This window comes from Geotrypetes seraphini, chromosome 3 (genome assembly GCF_902459505.1).
Source record: "Geotrypetes seraphini chromosome 3, aGeoSer1.1, whole genome shotgun sequence".
In the NCBI taxonomy this organism is placed as follows: domain Eukaryota; kingdom Metazoa; phylum Chordata; class Amphibia; order Gymnophiona; family Dermophiidae; genus Geotrypetes; species Geotrypetes seraphini.
In genome coordinates this window covers 229,022,678-229,046,978 of record NC_047086.1, presented here as the reverse complement: position 1 = coordinate 229,046,978, position 24,301 = coordinate 229,022,678, and the positions used below count along the sequence as shown (strand labels likewise).

At 45.2% G+C, this 24,301-nt stretch overlaps 1 protein-coding gene across 4 annotated transcripts in view; it reads right to left on the bottom strand.

Annotated features, from left to right (window-relative positions):
* The window catches only part of RBMS2 (RNA binding motif single stranded interacting protein 2), a 332,030-nt gene that overhangs the window by 210,976 nt on the left and 96,753 nt on the right, over positions 1-24,301 (bottom strand). Inside the window, exon 1 of one of the 4 annotated variants that reach the window (XM_033936032.1) lies at positions 21,394-21,487. The exons of 2 other annotated variants lie outside the window; for them this stretch is intronic. In XM_033936032.1, coding sequence (XP_033791923.1) covers positions 21,394-21,459 — 66 coding nt within the window. In that variant the 5' untranslated portion in view covers positions 21,460-21,487. Of the gene's footprint in view, positions 1-21,393; positions 21,488-24,301 lie in introns of those variants that run through there. One more of the 4 variants, XM_033936033.1, reaches the window with a different exon arrangement.

The window sequence follows — 24,301 nt, the reverse complement described above, 5'->3', positions numbered from 1 at the left end:
CTCTGACATATTTCCGGTTATACCTAACCTCCTTCGTCTCACTAATGTAATTGAAATTTGTTACCAATGTATTTGACAATATTCTCTGTAACATCACTGTATATGTACAGTCTCTTCCTCTGTAAACCGCTCTGAACTGCTTGTGGTATTGCGGTATACAAATTAAAGTTATTATTATTATTAGTGCCTACGTTATAGGTACCGTTTAAAGAATCAGGCCCATTCTGCTCATTCCTAGGATAAGCAGCATAAAATCTATTTTACTCTATGGGATCTTGCCAGTACTTGGATTGGCCACTGTTAGAAACAGGATGCTAGACTTGATGGACCTTCGGTTTGTCCCAGTATGGCAACTGTTTTGTGGCAAATCCATTCTATTATCATGATGTATTCCACATATTAACAAAGGTGGAAAGCAGAGGAAATGAGAGCCGGCATGACTAAAAGGTGAAGTGAAAGATACTATTGGAGCCCAAAAAAATCCTCTAAAGAATGGAAAAATGATCCAAATAAAGAAAATAAGAAGAGACATAAGCACTGGCAAGTTAGATGTAAAGCACTGATAAGAAAGCTAAAAAAAAAAAATAAACTTACCACAGAGGCAAAAACTCATAGTAACAATTTTTTTAGGTATATCAGAAGCAAAAAATCTGTGAGGGAATCCGTGGGACCCATTGGATGATCAAAGAGCAAAAGGGGTGCTCAGGGAGGTTAAGGCCATAGTGGAGAGACTGAATGAATTCTTTGTTTCAGTCATTACGGAAGAAGAAGTAAGAGATCTACCTGAACCAGAAATGGTAATGATGCGGAGGAACTGAAAGAAATCTTGGTGTACCTGGAAGATACACTAAGCCAAGCTAAGTTAAAGAGTGATAAATCACCTGGACTGGATGGTATACATCCCTATGTACCGAAAGAACTCAAACATTAAATTGCTGATCTGCTGTTAGTGATCTTTAACCTGTCGCTAAAATTTTCTGTAGTACACAAGACCTCTACAAATAAAAGTTGTTTTTAAAACATTCTTAGATTTCTGTAGGTCAGGTAACAATCGAAGGAATCGTGTCAGGTTGTTCCATAACAGCACTCCTGCCCTTCTGACTTCAAATATCTTAATGGATGATATACTTTTAGCACCTGTGTCAAATACCATGGGATCTTAAAATGAACTGTCTTAAATATCAACATAAGCACTTTATAAATAACTCAATATTTTACTGGTAGCCAATTAAGCCATTTCAGTAATGGAGTTACATGTTCAAATCTGCTCCCTCCACATATTAACCATACGGCAGCATTTTGGACAATCTTCAAGGCCCTACATGTGGAAGATGCTATCCCCAAAAACAATGCACAGCAATAGTCCAATTTCTGCGAACTGTTTGACCTCTTTGAAGGTATGAATACATATATGGCTAAAGGTGAGCCGGTTGATATAGTGCATCTAGTTTTTCAGAAAGCATTTGATAAAGTTCCTCATGAGAAGCTCCTGAGAAAATTAAAGAGTCATGGAATAAGAGGCAATACTCGGTTGTGGTTTAGGAATTGGCTATCGGACAAAAAAACAGAGGGTAGAGTTAAATGGCCATTTTTCTCAATGGAGGAAGGTAAATAGTAGAGTGCCACAGGGATCTGTGCTGGGACCAGTGCTATTTAACCTATTTGTAAATGATCTGGAAACTGGAATGACAAATGAAATTATTCAATTTGCAGATGACACTAAACTGTACAAAGTTGTTAAAATGCAAACGGACTGTAAAAAACTGCAGGCAGTCCTTAGGAAATTGGAAGACTTGGCATCCAAATGGCAGATGAAATTTAATGTGGACAAATGCAAAGTGATGCACATTGGGAAGAATAACCCATATCACAGTTACCAGATACTAGGGTCCACCTTGGGGGTCAGCGCCCAAGAAAAAGATCTGGAGGTCATTGTAGAGAATCACTGAAACCTTCCAATGTTCAGCGACGGCCAAAAAACACAAACAAGATGGTAGGAATTACTGGAAAAGGGATAGTAAACAAGACTAAGAATGTTATAATGCCTCTATATCACTCCATGGTGCGACCTCACCTTGAGTACTGCATTCAATTCTGGTTGCTTTATCTCAAAAAAGATATAGCAGAACTAGAAAAGGTTAAAGAAGAGCGATCAAGATGATAAAGGGGATAGAACTCCTCTCATATGAGGAAAGACTACAAAGGTTAGGGCTCTTCAGTTTGGAAAAGAAATGGCTGAGGGGAGATATGAACGAAGTCTACAAAATCCTGAGTTCTGTAGAACTGGTACAAGTGGATCGATTTTTTATTCCATCAACAATTACAAAGATTAGGGGACACTCAAAGTTAGAATAGGAGGAAATATTTTTTCACTCAGAGAATAGTTAAGATCTGGAATACATTGCCAGAGGATGTAGTAAGAGCGGTTAATGTATCTAGTTTTTAAAAAAGTTTGGACAAGTTCCTGGAGGAACAGTAGAATAGTCTGCTATTGAGACAGACATGGAGAAAGCCAGTGCTTGCCCTGGATCAAGAGCATGGAATGTTGCTACTATTTGGATTTGCAAAGGTACTTGTGACTTGGATTGGCCACTGAGAAGATGGGATACTGGGCTAGATGGACGATCGGTAAGGCTATTCTTATGTTCATATACGAATGCCTGTGTTAACTGCCAGGACTTTTAATATTTCACATTAACAACTCTTTCCTCCATTCTAGTAGGCCCAACACCCACTGCTGAATCAAGCAGATAAGGTGCTACAAACTCTTATACGAGTGTGTCATTAGGTCGTGCTGTCTGATCCTTCTGTTTTCACAACCAAGGACATTCCGTTCTTATCCCATGTCCTCCTGAATTCAGTCCATGTGTCAATCATCCAATTCTATTCTATTCAGCAATTTATAATCCATCTAATTTCAAGAAAAGATTCAAGGAGGAATACAGATTAAGAAATCTTCTATATGCCGAAGAGATATAATAACAGCCAACATGATACTAATTATGAAATCAATTATTAATCCAATCAGAAAAAAATAAGTTTTTAATGCCTTTCTAAAGCTTAAATATGACTAAATCATCCTTTCTGTGAAAAAGTCTTTCCTTCCTCTCCTCAGCTTAGCTCCTCACATATCCATGTCCCTTTGTTCTACAGCAGTGGTTCCCAACCCTATCCTGGAGGACCAACAGGCCAGTCAGGTTTTCAGGCTATCCCTAATGAATATGTATGAGAGAGATTTGCATATAACAGAGGTGCCAGGCATGCAAATCTACTCCATGCATATTCATTAGGGCACATGCGTGAAACACATGGCCCGTGGGCCGAATCCGGCCCGCCTGGCCTTTTTATGTGGTCTGCGGCAATGCTCCCGAACTTCCCCTTCTCACAGCCCAGTGTGTCTTCCCTCCCGTGCTGATCTGATGTCGGTGTCACGCTGGAAAGTCTGTTGGCCTTGGCAGTGATTCAGCGGTGTTGTCCGTGGCTCCCCTTCCTGCTTTCCGTCTGCCATGGTCCACCCGGGCAGAAACAGGAAGTTGCGCATCATTGGAGATAGACTGCGACAGGCGAAAAGCAGGAGGGGGAGCCACATGCAACATTGCTGAAGCCAGCAGATTTTTTGGCTTGGTGGCAACATTGGACTGGTGCAGGAGGGAACACATGCTGGGCTGTGAGGAGAGAGGGACCGGCACAGAAGGAAAAGACATGCTGGGCTGTGAGGAGAGAGGGACTGGAGCTGGAGGGAAAGACATGCTGGGCTGTGAAGAGAGAGAGGTTGGACCTGGGGTGGTGTGGAGGAAGAGGGAAAAAAAGATACTTGAAGGGAGAACCGTTGGGAAAAGAAAGGGAGAAATGGTGGACCTGGGGGGAGGGAGGGAGGCAGGAAGACAGGGTGAGAGATGGGATTGGGGCAGTTGGGAAGAGAAAGTGAGAGAAGTTGGATCTGGAGATGGAAGGGAAGGAGAAATGTTAGGCCTGGGAGTGGAAGGGAGAGAGAGATCCATCTCTTTTTTTTTTTCCTTCCATCTCATTGTTCAGCATCAAGGGAGGAGGGAAGAAGAACAACAGAAAAGAGAGAGAGCAAAATGTTAGACCAAGATGAGAGAGGAGGAGAGACAGAAGGAACTAGGAAGCTGGGAAATGGGAGAGCTACAGAATAAGAGAAGATGGAAAATTGATAGGTAGCTGAAAATTTAAAAAGAAGGAGAAGGATGAGAAAGAGGGCAAGATTTGAGTGGACAGAGGCAGAAAAGAAAAAAGGAGAAAAGTTGAAAGGGAAAAATCAATATGTTGGAGACAGGGACTGGAGCAAGAGAGAAGAGGAGAAAAAAAATGGACAGCAGACACGGGAAAGAGAATTAGAAGATAGACAAAATCAGAAAGAGAAACTGGGACCAAAAGCAAAATGACCAGACAACAATATGTCAGATTTGAAATGTGTATCCTGCCAAAGCTGGTGTTAGACAGCAAGTGTGAACTAGGACCTAAAAGAGAGGAAAAGTCTTTTTTATTTATTTTGTAGCCAGCGTGGGGTTGGAGAGGTTGTAGCCCTATACTTCTCCTAAGACTAACCCCCTCCTTTGCTGGCGTGCAGCGTGCGTTTTGGTGGCGGCGATTGATCTTGTGTCTTGTGAGCGTCAGAGCAGCCGCCGCCACAGGCAGCGCTGGGGCCCACGCTGTGCATTAGCAAAGGAGAGGGTAAAGTATCTTTAATAAAAAATTTGGCCTGTGACTTAGCCTGTGTTTTAGATTTCGGCCCCTTATGTGATTTGAATTTGACACCCCTGCATTAGGGCTATCCTGAAAACTTGACTGGCCTTGTGGTCCTCCAGGACAGGGTTGGGAATCCCTGTTCTTGATTTTAGAAAATTGTTAAAGACTCAACTCTTTGATTCTGCTTCATTTTTTCAATCAAGTTCCTTATATTCAACTTGACGTATTTTATCTGCTCTATGTATTATTTCTTTCCCTGCCGTGCCGGTATTTTTTGCATTTATTTGCTTTTAAGTCCATTATTCCAATTTGTATTTTATCTGTATCCCATGTATTAGCTCACCTTGTTGTGAACTGCCTAGAACCTTTTTGGTATGGCGGTATATAAGAATAAAATTATTATTATTATTATTTTGTTCTACAGCACCTCTACATTACATTATGATTTATAATCCACCACTTCCCCAAAGAGTTCAAAGCGGATCACAAAGAAAAACAGTTACTAGGAACAAACCCAGATAAACAATCATAATACAAATAGTTTCTCTACAACAAATCATCTAAAAAGTTTTTAATAGATGCATGATTAACGCATTAAAAATCTTAACTTGCGTTAATAATTTTAACGTGTTAATTGCATTAAGCTGCTCTCTCCCCATTTCCTCCTCTCCTACTGCTACCCAGGCTCTCCTTTAGCTTCCACATTCTCTTTTACCTTCGCTTCAGCAGCCTTTTGTCTCCTGCTGCCCTCGTTCTTCAGTATCTCATCCCCCTCCCTGTGGTAGTCCTCTGATTAGAGAATGACACGGGGACGAATTTATCCCCGTCCACGCAGGAGCCCAATTTCTCGGTCCCATCACCGTGACTTTTGTCGCTGTCCCTGTCCCATTCCTGTAAGCTCTGCCCTAACTGCACAAGCCTCAAACACTTAGGATTTTAAAGTATTAGAGGCTTGTGCAGATGAGGACAGAGCTTTCAGGAATGGAGCAGGGACAGGAAAAGAATTCGCAGGGATGGGACGGGAATATGAGTACCCACAAGGTCAGGGAAAAATTTGTCTGCTGTGCTCTAGCCAGAGTTTGCTCTCTCTAGTGTCCTGCCTCCTCTGACGATACTTCCATTTCCTGTGGGTAGGCCACTAAAGCAGGAAGACTCTAGCTAGAGTGGAGCAGCCTGTATACAGGCAAGATAAGAGGGCCACCAGGGGGAGAGGGATGAGATACTGGAACAGTATAGTTTTTAGATCACAGCCAAGATGATAAATCGCTCCAGGGCAGCAGGAGACAAAAGGCTGCTGAAGTGGAGGTAAGAAAGAATGTGTGTGTGTGGGGGGCAGGGGAAAAAGCTACAGGAGCACCTAGAGAGAAAAATATGCTAGTTGGGGGGTGGACGTGGCACTGAGAAAAATATGCCGGTCAGGAAAAATAGGAAGAAGACTCAGACTAAAGCACAGTACTCATGGAGGAGAGGTGCAATGGCATAGCAAGGGAGGGTGATGCCCAGCATCCCAATTCCGTGCTCTCCCCTCTTCCCCACTGCTTGGTTGCTCCCCCTCCTCCTGCATACTTCCTGAAATGTTCACTGGATCAAGCAGCATCTTCCACCTGCTGCTTGTGCTGGCCTCGGCTCCCTTCTGATGTTATGTCCAGGTCCCGCAACCAGGAAGTGATGTCAGAAAGGAGCCAAGGCTGGCGCAAGCAGCAAGTGGAAGATGCTGCTCGCACCAGCGAACATTTAGAGAGGTTCGCGTGGGGGGCAAAAGAGGAGGAGAGGCACCGGCACCCCTGCAAAGATGGCGTCCAGGGCAGTCTGCCCCCACCCCTTCTTACTACGCTACTGGGGAGGGGAGAAGGGATTAGATGGTCCCCATTAAGGGGAGTGGAGGGAGATGAAGGAGATGGTGCCTGTGGTGAGGAGGGAAAGAGCTCATGGCGAGGAGGGGAGATGGAGTTGGTGCCCATGCTGAGGAAGGGAACAGAAGGAAGGAGATAGTGCTCATAGAGGTTCAGGGAGAGGAAGGGAAGAGAGAAGAGGAGAGAATATATGGTGTCTATGGAGGAAAAGGGAAGGGAAAAGAAAAGATGGTTCTCATGAATGAAGTGGAAGGGAAGAGATAAAACCCAGATACATAAGAGGAGGAAGAAATAATAGAAGGGAAATTGAATGTGAAAGATGTATATAGGGCAAGAAGTGAGGAAATGAGAAGGAAAGAAAAGAAATAGTGAGTTGAGAGGATGCCCTGAAACCGAGTTCAGAGCACAGACAGAGGAGCAGAACCAAAGACAAGGAACAACATGATTGGAAAATGAAATCAAAGGTAAGAAAAATGATTTTATTTTCAGTTTAGTAACTGAAATATGTGAGTTTTGAGAACTTACATCTGCTGTCTATATTTTGCACCGTACCAGTGGAAATGTGAGGGGGACAATTTCTGCAATTAATCATGTGATTAAAAATTGTAATTGGTGCAGCCCTAGTTTTTAATAATCTCCTAAATGCCTTATTGCACATTGTGGGTGCATGAAAAAGATCCCCTTAGAAAAGATCCCCTTGTATTTTAAGTACATATCAGGTATTTGAAAATCTCTGTTATTCAGAGTGATTTGTATCTCACTTAGGTATGCATACGAGATTTATAAGCCTCTGTTGATACAAACTCTAGAACAGTGATCTCAAACATGCGGCCCGCCAGGTACTGTTTTGAGGCCCTCGGTATGTTTATCATAATCACAAAAGTAGAATAAAACAGTTTCTTGATCATATGTCTCTTTAGCTATAAATTACAATATTATTATTACAACTTAGCCAAAAGGAAATATTTTTACCTCCTGCAAAATTGTCATTTCATTAATAAGACATTAACTATTTTTTCTGAGGCCCTCCAAGTACCTACAAATCCAAAATGTGGCCCTGCAAAGGGTTTGAGTTTGAGACCACTGCCTTAGCACATACCACTCCTTTAGATTTCTGCACCCAAAATTTTCTTTATATTAAAACTTTCATTGTCAAAAGGCTTCCTCCATTCGTTTCTTATCATTTTTACTTCCTCAGGTGTGTCTACTATATTACAGATATTCGCATCTGCAAAACAACCAAATCTCCTGCTAATCCAGTTTAGACCGTGAGCCCATCTAAACAGGGAAACAACTTTTATACCTGATTGTAACTTGCCTTGAGCTTGGATTAAAAAAAGCTAGTAATTAAATCCTACGTCAAGATTCAAATTTTGCTCACAAGAGATATAGAACAGAACTGGCCCAGGACCAATTCAGACTAGAGGTCTGCACGGGAACGGGGATTGTGGGAATCCTGCGGGGATCCCCCTAGGTCAATAGGACTCCCACGGGAACTCCTCCCAGGCCCACGGGACTCCCATGGGGACCCCTGCAAGGCTGATGGGACTCCCACGGGGATGGACCTGGGGTTCCTATCCTGAGGCCTACCTAATTTCTGGACTGGATCCGGCGCTGAACTGAGGTGCCGAATCCCGACGAATCAGCAGCAACATTCTCTGTCATGTAGGCAGTGAGCTCAGTACGTAGGCACACAGACTCTATATGCCTACGTGCTCAGCTCCATGCCTATGTGACAGAGACTGTCACATGCAGGCTAGAGCGGGCAGACAGAGTCCTCTTCCTCCCCCCCTGGACAAACCCAAAATGAGCTAAATTAACTTCAACTGTCACGTGCAGTGTACATAGCCCGTTTCTGCTGCACGAGCTATGATCTGTGGCTCAGAGCTGAGCGGGGATCGGTGGACGCCGAGGGCTGCTCAGCCGAATCTGCGAAACCCAGCGAGGAGCTGTGACCTTGGATCTTGGACTGCAGCAAGCGAAGATGAAAGCTGCTCTGCCTCTACCGGAATGATCCAGCTTTCTGAAGCCCCGTGAGGTTGGATGGTCTGCTCTGTCTACCTATAGCTTGCCATTTCTTTCCCTCACTCTGGCTCTTATTCCATGTCTTCTTATTTCCTAGTCAGTCACTAATTCTATCATCTTTCTCTCCCATCATTCAGCATTTCCCCCTCTCTCTCTGCTCCCCTTCTATCCAGCATTTGTCCTTTCTCTCCAGCATCTTCCCTCTCCTCCATTTCCATCCAGCATCTGCCCTCTTTCTCTCTCTTTCTCCATTCCATCCAGCATCTGCCTCCTCCCTCTGTTTCCATCCAGCATCTGCCCCTCTCTCTCTCCTGCTTCTGTCCAGCATCTGATCTGTCTCCTCTCTTCCTCCTTTCTGCCCCCTCTGTCACCCCATCCATCATCCACCCTTCTCTCTCCCCTTCCATCTAGCAACTGCCCATCTTTCTCTCCCCCTTTCAGCCCAATATCTGCTTCATTTCTCTTTCTCTCCCTTCTATTAAATGTCTGCCCCATCTTTCTCTTTCCTCCCCTCTCCTCCCTTCCATTCAATGTCTTCCTCCCCGCTCCTTTTCTTTACATCCATCATCTATCTTTTTCTCTCTCCCCAGGCATTCCAGCTTGTCTGTTATCTTTCCTCTTTCATCCAGTGTGTCTGATCCCTCCCCCTTTCTATCTACAGTCTGTCTCCTCTCACCTCCTACATCCAGTATCTATCCCCTCCCACCTGACACCTCAGCTGCCGCCAGATTGACGTGAAGCATTCCCTCCTACATCAGCTCTGACTTCAGGGGAAGACTTCCGGGTCGGCTACATATGGCGTGCTGCAGGCAGGAAAAGAAGACGAGCCTCTCTGCTCGAGCTGCCTCCAACCCCTGCTGTTATCTTACTCGAATAAAGGGATGGGAGGGAGGGAGTTTTTGGACATAGAAGGCATGAACTTGGGAGGGAATAGAAAGGGAGAAGTGGGTGTGTCAGTGAGCAGGAAAGAGAGATGGTTGTGTACACACGGGGAATGGAAGAAAGAGGAGAATTTTTGGCATAGGGAGGGAGGTACAGATGATAGGAAAGAGAAAGATGAGAGGGAGAAATGTGGTTTAAAGGGAACAGCGGGACACATTGAAAAGGATGCAAGAGGAAGGAATGTTGGACATAGTGGTGAAGGGAATGGAGGGAGAGATGATGCTGGAGAGGGGTGATAGAACAGAAGGAGAAATGTTGAGCATGGGGCAGATGGGCAGGGGCGAAAGATGAGAAAGGGATAAATGCTGGATCATGGTAGAAGGAACCAATGGGCAGCAACTGAAGAATTTACAGAAGATGGGAAAGCGGAAAAATAAACTGGGACCAACTTGATGGAAAAAAGTCTCCAGACAACAAAGGTAAAAAACAGAATTTGTTGACTAAAATATGTTTGCTTTGGGAAATGTATATAGCAGATATCTTTGTATTGTGTTCAAAAAAAAAGGCAATGCATTTCTGTTTTTATTTCTGCAGTGTTGAAGTACTTGCTGACCCTTGCTGTGACTGGTGGGGATCCCCAAGCACCGCCAGCAGAGGACCTCCTCTAGAGCCAGACAGAACTCCCCTCCACCAAGCGCAGCAGTCGCTGGCAGCATCCATGAGCCACTGAGGTGCCAGCATCTGTGACTCAGGGATGCTACTGCTGCCTGCCAAGCTTGGCAAAAGGGACCCCCGGCCAATTGCAGAGGAAGTCCTCAGCTGAAAGCTTGGGGGTCTTCATCAGCTGAGTATTTCTATTTTATATTTACATTCGAGGCTCTGGTAGAAACCTATTTACAAAGTATGTATTCTTCTCAATTAATATTTCAAAATTAATAAAGTGTCTTTGCTTATTTGTAAATGGGTCTCTACCAGAGCCTTTAAATCAGTAATACATGAAATAACTACTTCTGAAGTTTATATAGGGGCAGGCGGGGATGGATTTGATTCCAGCGGGGACGGGTTTGATTTCTGTCCCTGCGCAACTCTCTAATTCAGACCCTACAGCTCTCACCCATCACCCTTCTCTCCTTACAGTAAACTCCTTTCACCACCACTACCTCACTTTTATCTCTAGCTAGTGACTATCTCAGCCCTGCACTTTGGGACCCACCCCCAGGCTGTTCAATTCTTTCATAAAAACTCTGCTAAAATCCAGGTAAACCACATCCAGTGAACATCATAGGTCCGGGGGTTGATATTCAGCTGGTGACACTCAGCATGTTGATGACCCCCTCTGGCATTAGGCCTGGAAGGTCAATGCTGGAGCCACGTCCAGACTTTGGCCCTCAATTTCTGGGTTGGCGAAGCTGGCTAAAGCATAGCCAGTTAAGCGTAATATTTATTTAATTAACTAATTTTCTATCCCGATCTCCCCAAAAAGCTCAGAACGGGTTACAGGTTGACATACGTACATAACATGCAGTCAACAGTTTACTATTTGCCATAGTTACAGTATAATTTTTACAAGTATTTATCCTAATTTGACACATGCAAGAGATCTAATACCAATATACATAGTCTACAGTTTACAGGTTACAATTTGCCATAGTTCCAATGCAAGGTTGTTCAATACTGTACAAGTTTTATCCTCATTCAGCTCGTAATCTGCTATGGGGCATTATATAAAGATAGGACTGACTATTATGTGGTCCTATTTATGCAGCGACCTTGGCCGATCAGTACTGAATATCAGTGTTGACTCCACTCAGTAGCGTAGTAAGGGAGGTTGGTGCCCGGGGTGATGGCAGCTGGCATCACCGCGCCATGCGCCCCTCCAACTCTTCCCTGCCACTTGAGCGCCCCCCTCCCCAGCATGCATCTTGAAATATTCACCAACGTGAAAATATCTGGTTAGCCCCAAACTCAAAACTGGTTATTTTGAGGGTATTCTAGGAGAAGAGTCAGTGGTGTAGTAAGGGTGGGGTGGGGGGTGATGGAGGGGTGCCTTGCCTCCTCTCCGCCCCCTCAATGTTCACCAGCGCGAGCAGCATCTTCCACTTGCTGCTCGCTCCAGCCTCGGCTCCCTTCTGACATCACATCCTGGTCCCGCGACCAGGAAGTGACATCAGAAGGGAGCAGAGGCCAGCGCGAGCAGCAATGGAAGATGCTACTTGCGCTGGCGAACATTTACAGAGGCTTGTGAGGTGGAGGAGAAGAGGAAAGGCACCCCCCATCACCCCCCTTACTACAACACTGACTCTACTCTTAGAATACCCTCAAAATACCCAGTTTTGAGTTTGGGGCTAACCAGATATTTTCAGCAGCACTAACTTGTTAAGTGCCACTCCAAATGGTGCATACCAAGATGGTGACCCCTCAAAAGCGCAAGGGACTTTGCTGCACCGACAATCCCGCCCCGAACACAGAACAAATGCGCGCCACCTTATTTCCTTCCCTATTGCCTTCCCGTTTGCGCTCTGAGGGGGGAACCCCAATACACTCCCGCTCATTACACTTAGAATTTGTGCTCCTTTTGCGCGAACTCCATATTTCCGTTTTCTGCTCTGAGGGGGATGTCGATGCGAAACATTGCCGCAAAGACCCCCCCAATCCACTTATCATTTCACCCCAAACGGAAGGAAATAGGGCGGCATGCTTTTGTCCTGTGCGCAAATGTCAGAGCGGGACTGTCGGCGCCAATGTCCCTCACGCTTCTGATGGCGTACGATTTTGAATTGTTCAAACCTTTCCCAATTTTGTTTTATTTTGTGGTTTGTTTCATACATTCATTCACAAAAAATGTTGTGTGCACTAGATATTTTTATTTTTTTTTATTTCAAGCAAGAAAAATCGCAACTTCTAACCAAGACAACAAAGTTCAAGAACAAAGCTCCACACCCATCCCAGTCCCAAACTCCCACCCCTACAGAACCACTCCCTGCTCCACCCACCCATCCCGCAAAGAGGCAATAGGCAAGCCAAGGAACTGTCAAAAAAACTCAAATCACCAAGTCATAGAGTATTCAAAATCTGACTGCGGCCTCTCGGAGTCAAAGCATTCAGATAAGGCGTCTACACATATAGAAAAGCTTTACGTCGCTTCTGAAAACCTGCTATAGCTCTCGCCTCCCACTGCATCAGACTATGTAGTTTATTCCTCCAATACCATACAGATGGAGGCTGATCAAATATCCAATGGTTCATAATACATTTTTTTTTCCTACCACATAACATTTGCTTAAAAACAATCATTCACGAGGTGGATGCATAATGAACAAAGTAAAATGATAGAATAACATACCAGGCACTGAGACAGAAACGGCGTTGTTCCAAATAGTACCCAGAAAAGCAACCACTTCCTGCCAGAAACCCCTAATTGTTGAACACGCCCACAAACCATGCACATAAGAGTTCACCACTTTATGACATTGTATACAAAGCTGTGTGTCTATACAAACCATATGATAAGCCTGGCTCTGGGGGACATATGCCCGCAACATGGTACGGTAATGACACTCTTGTAGTTCTGCACTTCCCACCACTCCCGGTATAGGCATGCCCTTAAGTGCCCTCATTAGTACTGGTAAGGTCAATTTCCATTTGAAATCCCTCTGCCAGTGCTGAATTACCCCATAGAAATTTCCAAGAGGTTGCAATTGGAGCAAGCCTTATGAAAATATGAAACCAAAATGCCAGTCTCCACTGGTGCCTCTAGAAATTCCTCAAAACGGACCCTAAATTCCCAAGAGAGAGAACCCACCGGGAGGGACCCCACATAATGCCTAATTTGTTGATAAGCATAATGCGCCCCTATAACTGGAATCCCTCCAGCAAGCAAATGTGCACTAGATATTTGGGGAGGGGGGGTTCTTTAGCTCCTTTTAATTTAGCCCACTGATCCACCACTTTATTTACATCATGTCACCCTTCCAGTGTTCCCTCTCCAGACATTTGACCATTTCATGAATGTCAGTATTTTTGAAATCTAGGGTTGACTTTGGAGCGATTTATCACTTTGGCCGTGATCTAAAAACTATACTGTACAAGCAGGTAGATATGCTAAGCTAAATATTAGACATCTTTCTAAATCCATAAGAACAGGTTCTGTACTGCCATAAGAACATAAGAAATGCCTTCACCAGATCAGACCTTAGGTCCATCTAGTCCGGCGACCCGCACACGCGGAGGCTAAGCTAGGTGCTCCCTGATGATTACCATGTTTACCCGTATCCCTCAATGTGATTCGCAAGAAGGTGCGCATCCAACTTGCCCTTGAAACCTAGAATGGTGGTCTCCGTCACAACCTCCTCCGGGAGAGCATTCCAAGCATCCACCACTCGCTGTGCGAAGCAGAACTTCCTGACATTTGTCCTGGGCCTGCTGCCCCCTCAGTTTCAGACCGTGTCCTCTTGTCCGAGACACATTTGACAACATGAATAACGATGATTCTTGCTCTATTTTGTCGAATTCTTTTAGTATTTTAAAAGTCTCTATCATACCCCCTCCCAGTCTTCTCTTTTCGAGGGTGAACAACCCCAGTTTTCCAAGGCGCTCCTGGTAGCTCAAGTTCTCCATACCTTTTACTAGCTTTGTGGCTCGTCTCTGCACCCTCTCCAGCAGGGTTATATCCTTCTTTAGGTAGGGAGACCAGTGTTGGATACAGTATTCCAAGTGCGGTCGTACCATTGCTCTGTAAAGCGGCATTATGAAGAAGGCTGGACAATCAGCGAATTACAAATAGTTAAAAATACAACAGTTACTTAGATATACTCAAAATAGAGGGCTCCTTTTATGAAGCCGTGTTGGCGGCTTCAGCGCGCGCGACTTTTCATCATGCGCTAACACCTGCGCTAGCCAAAAAACTACCGCCTGCTCAAGAGAATCTATTCCACGAGGAAAATCCTAATGAAAGTCCCTTGAAGGGAATACAAGATGTGACTATTTCTAAAACACCAAGATCACAAATCCAAGAAAAACTTATGTCACTTGTAAATCTGCTGCACAATAATAAATGTTATGAAAAGTTGTTTGTTTGTTTTTTAATTATTGGTAAAATGTATTGTGCAGCAATTTTTCAAGTCGAAACTTCCAGACTAGGGATGGACCAAAGGGTTTTCTAAGGAAAGAGGTACCAGAGGACTTGCTCCATAAAGGCTTTAATAAATACTAAATAAATAAATCCTAAAGGCCAGAAGACCTAGAGGGAAGTTTACACTGTCTACCAGAACAGTGTTTTTCAACCTTTTTACACCTATGGACCGGCAGAAATAAAAGAATTATTCTGTGGACTGGCAGTTGAAGAACACTGGGCTAAGTAGTGGGCCAGACGTTGCAACATCAGAAAGAAGGTTTCCGGTTCAGGCGCAGGATGCCCGTAGGAGCCACTGCACATGGCTTTGTGCACTGAATCAGTTAGAAAGAGTGAGCTGGCTCGAAGATAACGCCACACTGATCGCACTGTGGACCGGCGGTTGAAGAACACTGTTTTGGGCCTGATGCACGTGCTGGCCCTGTGGACCGGCAGGAAATTTCTGTGGACCGGTACTGGTCCATGGACCGGTGGTTGAAGAACACTGCACCAGAAGATAACAAGTATTGCCCAAAGACCAGACACATATCTATGACCCCTGAAGAAAGAAATTCTGTCGAAACACAGATCTGTGTTGGGTCTTTGGGCAACACTCGTTATCCTCTGGTGGACAATGTAAACTTCCATAGGCCTTCTGGCCTTTAGCATTGCATGCTTGAATTTTTGCTTTATTTAGGATTTATTAAATCTTTTTTTGGGAGCAAGTTCATTGGTGCCTTTTTACTTGGAAATCCTTTGGTCCATTCCTACTTTGAAAGTTTCAATTGCTGTTTGGGCAAATTTACAAGCAACATAACTTTTCCCTGGTTTTGTGATCTTGATGTTGTTTTGGGACCAGAGGATTATGGATTTGTATACATAGTTTTTACATCTCTAACACATTCAACACCAATTTGTCCACGTGGAGGGACATAATCGAAAGAGACGTCTTAAGTCCGTTTACGTCCATCTTGCAAGTCGTCCAAAGTTAAAAAAGAGCCTAAGACACATTTTCGAAAGATACGTCCAACTTTTTTCTGCTTTCGAAAATCGTCTAAGCCGCTAAATCGTCCATATTTATACCACATTTCCGTCCAAATTTTCATCCAAGTCCAAAACACCTAGAACAAGCCCTGTTGGACATGGGACAGGTCTGCAAAGTGATGGACTGCACACCCAGACATGCCACCTAAATAGTGGGGTACCTTACAGGGCACTGCTGTAAACTTTACAAAAAGGGTGCCATTGTTTCTCCTCACTACAGCTCCCTTATAGGTGACGGTGAGCTCCCCAAACTACCTCCAGAATCCCCTAGATCCACTTATCTACCACCCCAATAGCCCTTATGGCTGCAGGAGCCACTTATATGCCAGTACAAAAGTGTTTTGGGGGTGTATAGGGCAGTGCACATATTTCAGTATCAGTGCACTGATTACAGGGGCTTATGGGCATGGGTCCTCCTCTCTATGGGTCCCTAACCCACCCCCAAGACGACTTAAGCTGCCTCTGGGCTGGACGACTAAGCATTCCTATGCCAGGCGGCCAGGTGATGACAGTCTAGAGGCTAAAATTTAAAGTTGTGAATAAAATTTTTATGGGGGTGAGGGGGGTTGATGATCACTGGGGTAGTATGTGGGGGTCTGTGTTATGTGTTTGCAGTGCTTATCTGGTGAGTTTAGGTGTGTTTTTGTGACTTAGACCATGTTTTTACATGGTCTAAGTCACAACGTCCAAGTTCCATCTAGGCTCTGTTGTTAAACTTTCGGTTATACATGCTGTACGACTAAGTCTAAGCCGGCCCACGTCCCGCCCAACTCCCACCCTCGACATGCCTCCCGAAACGCCCCGTTTAGCTTTAGACATTGAGCGGCACTATGAAAGCCTAGGTCGTTTAGAAATACGTCCAAAACCCGGTTTTATTATCGGCGCTTGGACGTTTTTGAGATATGTTCATCCAAGTGCCGACTTAGGCCAGTTTTTGGACGTTTTTCTCTTTCGATTATGAGCCCCTTAGGTTATAGAACGCTAGCATGTACAGTCACATTGCTAATCTCCCTTTTATGTCCAAAATTGTGGAAAGTATTGTACTTTCCCAATTACAAGATTTCATTGATAAAACAAATGTCCTGCATCCGTACCAGACAGCTCTCACAGGTATCACATCACATATTCATAGAGCATTTGATTCCTTCAAGCAGGTCCTGCTGATCGCTTTAGATCAGTGGTCTCAAACTTGCGGCCCAGGGACCACAGGTCCACCAGGTACTACTTTGAGGCCCTCAATATGTTTATCATAATCACAAAAATAAAACAGATTCTTGATCATATGTCTCTTTAGCTATAAATGACAATATTCTTATTAAGACTTATCCAAAAGGAAAGATTTATAAACCATAAAGAGTTTTTTTTACCTCGTGCAAAATTGTCATTTCTTTAATAAGACATTAACTATTTTTTTTCTGAGGCCCTCCAAGTATCAACAAATCCAAAATGTGGCCCTGCAAAGGGTTTGAGTTTGAGACCACTGCTTTAGATCTATCTTCAGCATTCAACCTAGTAGATCATTCTCTATTATTGGAACGACTCTAAGAAATAGGTATTACACTTCCCACTCCCCATTCGCAGTTTCGACACTGGCAATTTCACATATTCATGATTTTGGGGGAAGGGGACCCCCCCCATAGTTTAACAGGTTCCCGCCTCTCTCCAGCCTTCCTCCGGGCATCCCAGCCTTACCTGGTGGTATAGCGGGCTTTCGGGGCAGGAGTGATCTTCCTATTCTCCTGCTCTGTGTAGATCGTCAATAGGAAATGGCTGCCGTGAGCTCCCGTCGTAGTCTCAAGAGACTACGGGAACTCACAGCAGTCATTTCCTATTGGCGATCTGCACGGGGCAGGAGCGTAGGAAGATCGCTCCTGCCCCGAAAGCCTGCTAGACCACCAGGTAAGGCCAGGATGCCGTGGGGGAAGGTGGGAGGGAGGCGGGGGTGGGTCAGAGCCGGACGAGAAGATATTCATGGTTTTTCTCAATTCGCGGTCCGGTTCTGCCCCTATCCCCTGCGAATACCGAGGGAGGAGTGTACAGAGGCAGCTTTGTCATGGTTTAATTCCTATCTGTCTAATTGTTCCCATACAATGATTACTACAGAATCCAAATCTACACCTTTTATTCTGGAATCAGGACTCTCGCAAGGATCAGTTCTATCTCTGTTACTGTTCAATATATATCTTGCACCACTTTTAACTCTCTTGCACAATCAATTGGATTTAGATTGTACGTTTACACAGATGATATACAAATCTTATATACTTTAGATGCTGGTTCAAGTACAGAGATTTCATCTATAAATACTAAACTCGGAGGTTTCGCCAGACTAAGTGTTTCGCTCACCCACGCTCGGGCGTAGGTTAAATATCCACATACCTCAGAAGAGACCCCTGAGGAAAGCCTCCGAGTCGAAACACGGACCGCGTTGGGTCCTCTTCATTATTACAAGTTGTGGATGATTTGTTCTCTTGGATACCAATAAAAGTCTACATCAGTAACATCGAATTACACAGCCACTATACTCCATTGTTGCCTGTCAACCAACCTTGGTGCAAAGCACCACAGACCTTCTATCTATCTTTCAAACCTATCAAGCCAATATTAAAATGGCAGGTGTATGTTCACCAGCAACCAATAAATCTGTAATCCCACTGCTTAGATTTTCAGGGCTGAGAAGGAGCAAAGGTGCATCATCAGGAGGTTTTGCCACTATTGCAGGTAAAGAACAGACCCTGTGAAGGTCTTCTGGGTTATATCTGACAGATACGCACGCCCTGGAAGAGGCGAGTTGACCTGCATTTGCATGTGTGCGTGTCAACATGACCACGAAGGCACTCATGACCCAGTGGGTCTTCACAGGGCCTCTTCTCTACTCACAGTTGGGGGCCGCTGGATATGAAGGCCACCTAAAAGGACTGCATGTCACATGGACATCATTGCTATAGATCAAAGTACTTTCACCCCTTAAGAACATAAGAATAGCTTTACTGGGTCGGATCAATGGTCCATCTAGCTCAGTATCCCATCTTCATGGAGGCCAATTCAAGTCACAAGTACCTGGCAAAAACCCAAATAGTAGCAGCAGTCCACTCCACCGATCTAGGGCAAACAGTGGCTTCTCCTATGTCTGTCTCAACAGCAGACAAGGGACTTTTCCTCCAGGACAATGTACGCACAAGTATTTCCACGTCTATAGATTCCATATATTCCTTTCATTTGTAATATATTTTATTAATCAGTTTAAGCATAAGATAAGGAATAGCAGTTAACAGATTGTCAGCTTTAAGGTGAAGGACTATATGTACATAACTGCACCCAAAATTCTGCTTTTTAATTTCAAAAGAGGGGAAGGAAAAATGGCATCACAGCACATGCATGAAGCCAGCCCACCTCAGGGGGTCAATAACCCAGCTCACATGTATAGACCACATACCCTAGAAACGAATGGCACAGCACGTGACATGAATCGGTAACATGGCACACCCGCGTCCACCGTATGGACACTCGAGACAGGGCGGCACTTCTTTCCCTCGCCAGCAACAAAACATTTACCAGAAAGTGACTGATGCTGTGTTCAGACACACATGGCAGAATACGTAGGATCTTTAAATTTGAAAGTTTCACTCACGGAGAAGCAGAGCTCTAGAAGTAGAGATTATACCTTTTGTACTGTCGCCTGCATGTTTGACTATGGGAGCCTAGAGAATGACACGGGGACAGAATTTGTCCCCATCCACGGGGTTAACCATGGGAAACCATCCCGTGTCATTCTTTAGTGTCTCTCTCCACCTCACTCCTTCTACACCAGCATTCTTCAATGCAAAGCTTGAGGGTCAGTGGCTGTGCCCATTCATACTTTCTTATGTGAGCCAAGTATAGGATAGTCAAGGCATTGTGACATCACTGATGAGGGTGGTTCTTAGGCATTGGTGGAATGAGGCATTATGACATCACAAGCTCAGCTCTGGATACCAGAGACTCATTTTTTAGAGTCTATCTCCACTCACTCCTTCTACACCAGCATTCTTCAATGCAAGGCTTGAGGGTCAGTGGCTGTGCCCATTCATACTTTCTTATGTGAGCCAAGTATAGGATAGTCAAGGCATTGTGACATCACTGATGAGGGTGTTTCTTAGGCATTGGTGGAATGAGGCATTATGACATCACAAGCTCAGCTCTGGATACCAGAGACTCATTCTTTAGCGTCTATCTCCACCTCACTCCTTCTACACCTGCATTCTTCAATACAAGGCTTGAGCGTGAGTGGCTGTGCCCATTCAAACTCTGATTCTTCAGTCTCTCCTTAAAGAATGGCATAGGGGTTTCCTGAGGTTAACCACGGGGACGGGGACAAATTCTGTCCCCAAGTAGTACCCTCAGACCCTCCACTACAAACCACAACTACCACTGCATCAAATGCACTGCTTATACTTCTAGTCCCAAAACTGAGAAGGCAAGAGATAATCCTGTCTCACAATTAGGATGAAGAATTGGTTACAATAGCTGCAACAAAAAAAAACAAACAACCCATATACAGTATTGCTATAGTTTCTTCTGTCTTGTTTAGCCCTCTGCTTCTGCATTTTGCAGGAGAGCCTCCAGCAAACTCCCAGAGCACAGCTGGATGGAACCCAGAAGTTCTACTCTGCAGAACCATTTACTGTGTGCAGGGATGGAGACTCCAGGCTCCCAATTTATTACTGAAAGTTTGAAACATTTCTGTGGAAATGGAGCCTTTCTGATATCTCCGCTCTATGACATCACAAGGCACATGAATGTCTCTTTTGTCTGTCACAGTGCAAATCCGAATCCTTAGCCCTGTCTATAAAAAATCTTTTCCAGAAAACACAATGCAAATGTGAATAAAAAGCATCCACTGACCGCAGAGCGCTGCAGGCTTCTAATATCGCTTGGTGACGTGTGCCCCAGTCACCGGCTCTCACATTTCTGGGCCATCAGTTGCCATGGACAAGTGTATTCCCCAATTCCATCAGCCAAGATTGAATCATGGGACCTGGCCAAACATCTCTCTCCCCCCTCCCCCCCCCAACATGCCGCATCACAGAAATCACAACAAAAAGGGAAGCCACAGCAGTGGCAGTCCTCTTCCACATGAACACAACGAGCAATGATCAGACAAGGGCATGGCAGGGGAAAAGCTCCCACGCCAACAGGGCACTGGCAACTCTCTACCCATCCCTTACACAGCCACTGCATCTTCTCCACCACCCAACCCAACACTTCACGCATTTCCGGTGCCTGTACGATTACTAAATCTCTCCGACAAGAGACTGGCTCAGGGATACCTAACAGAGGCTTCCCACAGCAACTCAGCTCACACACACCAAGCAGAGTACACACATTTAAAAGAAACACCAGCAAATAAAGAAGCCATCTGAGTATTTTACACCCAGGCAGTGTACACTCTTTCCAACCTGGATTAACTTTTTCACTAGTTCCAGATAAACCTTCTCTCTCTCTGCAATAGTACAAGGAGTGGGTGTAAACTTTACCCCACAGGGACAGCAAAACTTGAAAAAATAAAAACCCCCACAGGTATTCTCAATCCAGGGCTTCCCAGCATAGAAGCAGCCAGAGAGAACTACAGACACACACACACAAGGGTGAATCTGACACCCACTGACTGCTTTTAAAGGCAGACCTTAATTCCAAGGGCATCAGAGCAGGAGGGCAGTGGGGCAGAAGCAAGCCGGGTGCTGCATCATGAAGGGGGAGGGGGAGGCGATGTGGGTATGGGGCGCTTACCTTTTTGCTGCTCTTGGCGTAGCTGAAGGAGGCGAGTCCTGCCCTTGGTGTCACCGACAGCAGCATTTTCGCTGGAACGCAGAGAGGAGCTGGGAGAGGGACAACCAAGCTGCTGCTGACGTCAGCATGGGAGGGGGAGGGGGGAAAGCAGCCTGGAATTCAGGGCCAGGGCGGCAACAGGGCTCCTCTGGGTCCTAGTGCTGCTGTAGTCTGCCAGCCCTGCTTGGGGAGGGCACATCTTTTTCCTCAGATAAAGGCAAAACAAACGCACACACATACCCTCTTAGCGCGCTGTAAGACTCCTCCACCTTTTCCCAAACAGGCCAATCCGGTCCTGGTCTTACCCTCACTACAACTACAGACTTTTAATTCTCATCTCTGCATTAAACTGACTAAGGGAGAAAAACTCTGAAAAGCCAGTCACAAAACATATTGAGTGCAATAAAAGCACTCGCCTACAGCCTGTCTGTTACTAAAGTGGAAAATAACACAGCCACCACATCATTCCATTTCTCTAACAAAAGCAGAACTACAAATCCATGCATGCAACAGGGCAAATGCAGCAGTGGATCAGCTGGAAACCGGAATGCTCCAACAGTTTTCAAAAGGCACACCCAGCCAAATCTGAAAGGCTGGAATCGATGCTGGGATGAGTGTTCGGACATGCCGCCTTATGTTTTCAAATCTTTTCAATAGCTTCCCTGCAAGTCCCTGCAATGTCTGGGTGAAGCTAGGATAACAGGAATTCCAATTAACCTCACACGGTTATGATGTCACAGATGACATCACACACATATACCATGAACCAAATTCTATTCCTTATGAACTCAGGTAATAGTGGAGGCAGACAAATTTCAAAATTAATGAGGCTGGCCCTGGTGTTTGATTGACAGATCTGCTACTATCCACATATGCAAAGTATTTAAAATGAGCACAGAAAACTGGTTATCCCCAGTGCCATGTGCAGGATAAAGGGTAGTAAACATGATGTAGAGCTTCCAAGTTAACTAGTTCCAGGAGGGAGATTTTTAGGCCAGTACTGGATTTCTGACACTCTCATCCTGTTGCATCATGGGACTTGCAGCACTGATTACAGTTGGCAGAAAAAGGGACTACAAATCCCACACTGCTTTGGGATATAAGTTCAAAACCAAGAAGAGTCAAAAAGTCTCCCTCCTGGAACTGAGTCATTTGGCAGCTCTGTCAAATGATTCATCTCTCCCTGTACCTAAAGTTCCTCTTCTTCTTTTTTTTTTTTTTTTGCCAGTGCTTCCAGATCATAAACACTTCCACTAAACACTAACAGAGTTCAATTTAGGAAAGGGGGGATTTTGGGGGGTATTAATACCCTAAAGTTTGATCAGTCTATGAGACATCAAGGTGAAATGCAAGTGACATTAGAAATTGCTTAACCTGACTTTAGTACCAAATGGATGGCAGAAGCTACTCTGAAAAAAAAATAAAATAAAATCCACATACCCGTTGCTGGCCATATGGATAGACATGAATAGAGGAAGAACCAACGTGGATTGAGCAGAAGGAAGCCTTGCCTCGACAATCTGTTAAGATTTTTTGAAGATGTATGTACACTGATAGGGTGAGTCGATCGGTATACTGCAGGCTTGTCAAAGTTCAATTTTTTGAGGGCTGCAAGCATTAGCAGACCAGATTTTCAGGACATTCCTAATTAATACAGTATACATGAGAGAGATCTGCATACAGTGGAGGTAGCAGGTATGAGTGAATGAACAGCCTAATGAGTAGAACAGTAGACTGATGATCAGGGGAACCAGGTTCACAGGGCTGGCTTAATGTACGGACCACGTGAGGCTCTGGTCCCGGGTGCCAAATGCCCAGGGCTGTGATGTCACCAGCCCATTTGTAGGGTTACCATATTCCCTCTTTAAAAAAAAAAAGGACATCTGGCCTCGCCCATCCCACCCCAGCCCCACTCCTCACAAACTGTCTGTCTCCTTCCCCGAACTTGGGGGGCCGTGTCTGGATGGCCTCTGTGTATGCATGGCCGTTGATGTGATGATGTCATGCACAAGCACGCACACACGCGATGTACGTGCGTGCACAGAGGCCCCATCCAGACACGGCCCCGAGCTCAGGGCCTGCCAGGCTTTGGAAATCCCACCGGGCACCCTGACAGCCTTCTAAAAAGAGGTCTTGTCCGGGGTTTTCCCAAACATCTGGTAACCCTACCCAGATGTTAACCTACCAACCCTTCCATCCTCCTCCTTCCTGTTCCGACGTTGCTGCCCGGTCCCGGCAGGGTGCAGCTTCAAAGGTCAGCTGCCGCAAGGGGGAAGGGACAGCGTTAGTTTCAGAGGGAAGTCTAGTACTTTCCTTCTCCCTCATCTGATGCTACTGCTCGACACCGATGCTGGCCCTACCTCCTCACAGCAGCTGGCCTATGAAGCCGCATCCTGCCAGGACCGTGCAGTAGCGTCAGAAAAGAGAGCACCATAATCTCTGGCGCCAGCCCTGCAGGTTCAATTCCCATTGCCGCAACTTCTGACTCTGGACAAATCACCCAATCCCAAGTACAAAATAAGTACCCGTATATAGCATGTAAACTGTCTCGACTACAACCACAGAAAGGCGGTAAATCTAAATCCCATACCCTTTCTTAGGCATATCCATTAGGGTTAGTCTGAAAACCTGGTCTATTTGCAGCCCTGAAGACTGAACTTGGACATGCCTGGTATTAGTGGCATAGTGAGGGTGAGAGGCACCTCTCCCCTGGGCTTGTCTCCCCCTCCCCCCCCCCCACTGAAGGTGCACCTTCTTTCCCTTCCCCTGTAACTCTAGTTGATCACCACCACGAGCAACAACTTAAACATGCTCCTCGCGATCCTGGCGGCTCTCCCTCTGATGTCACTTCCTTTGTGCGGTGCACAGA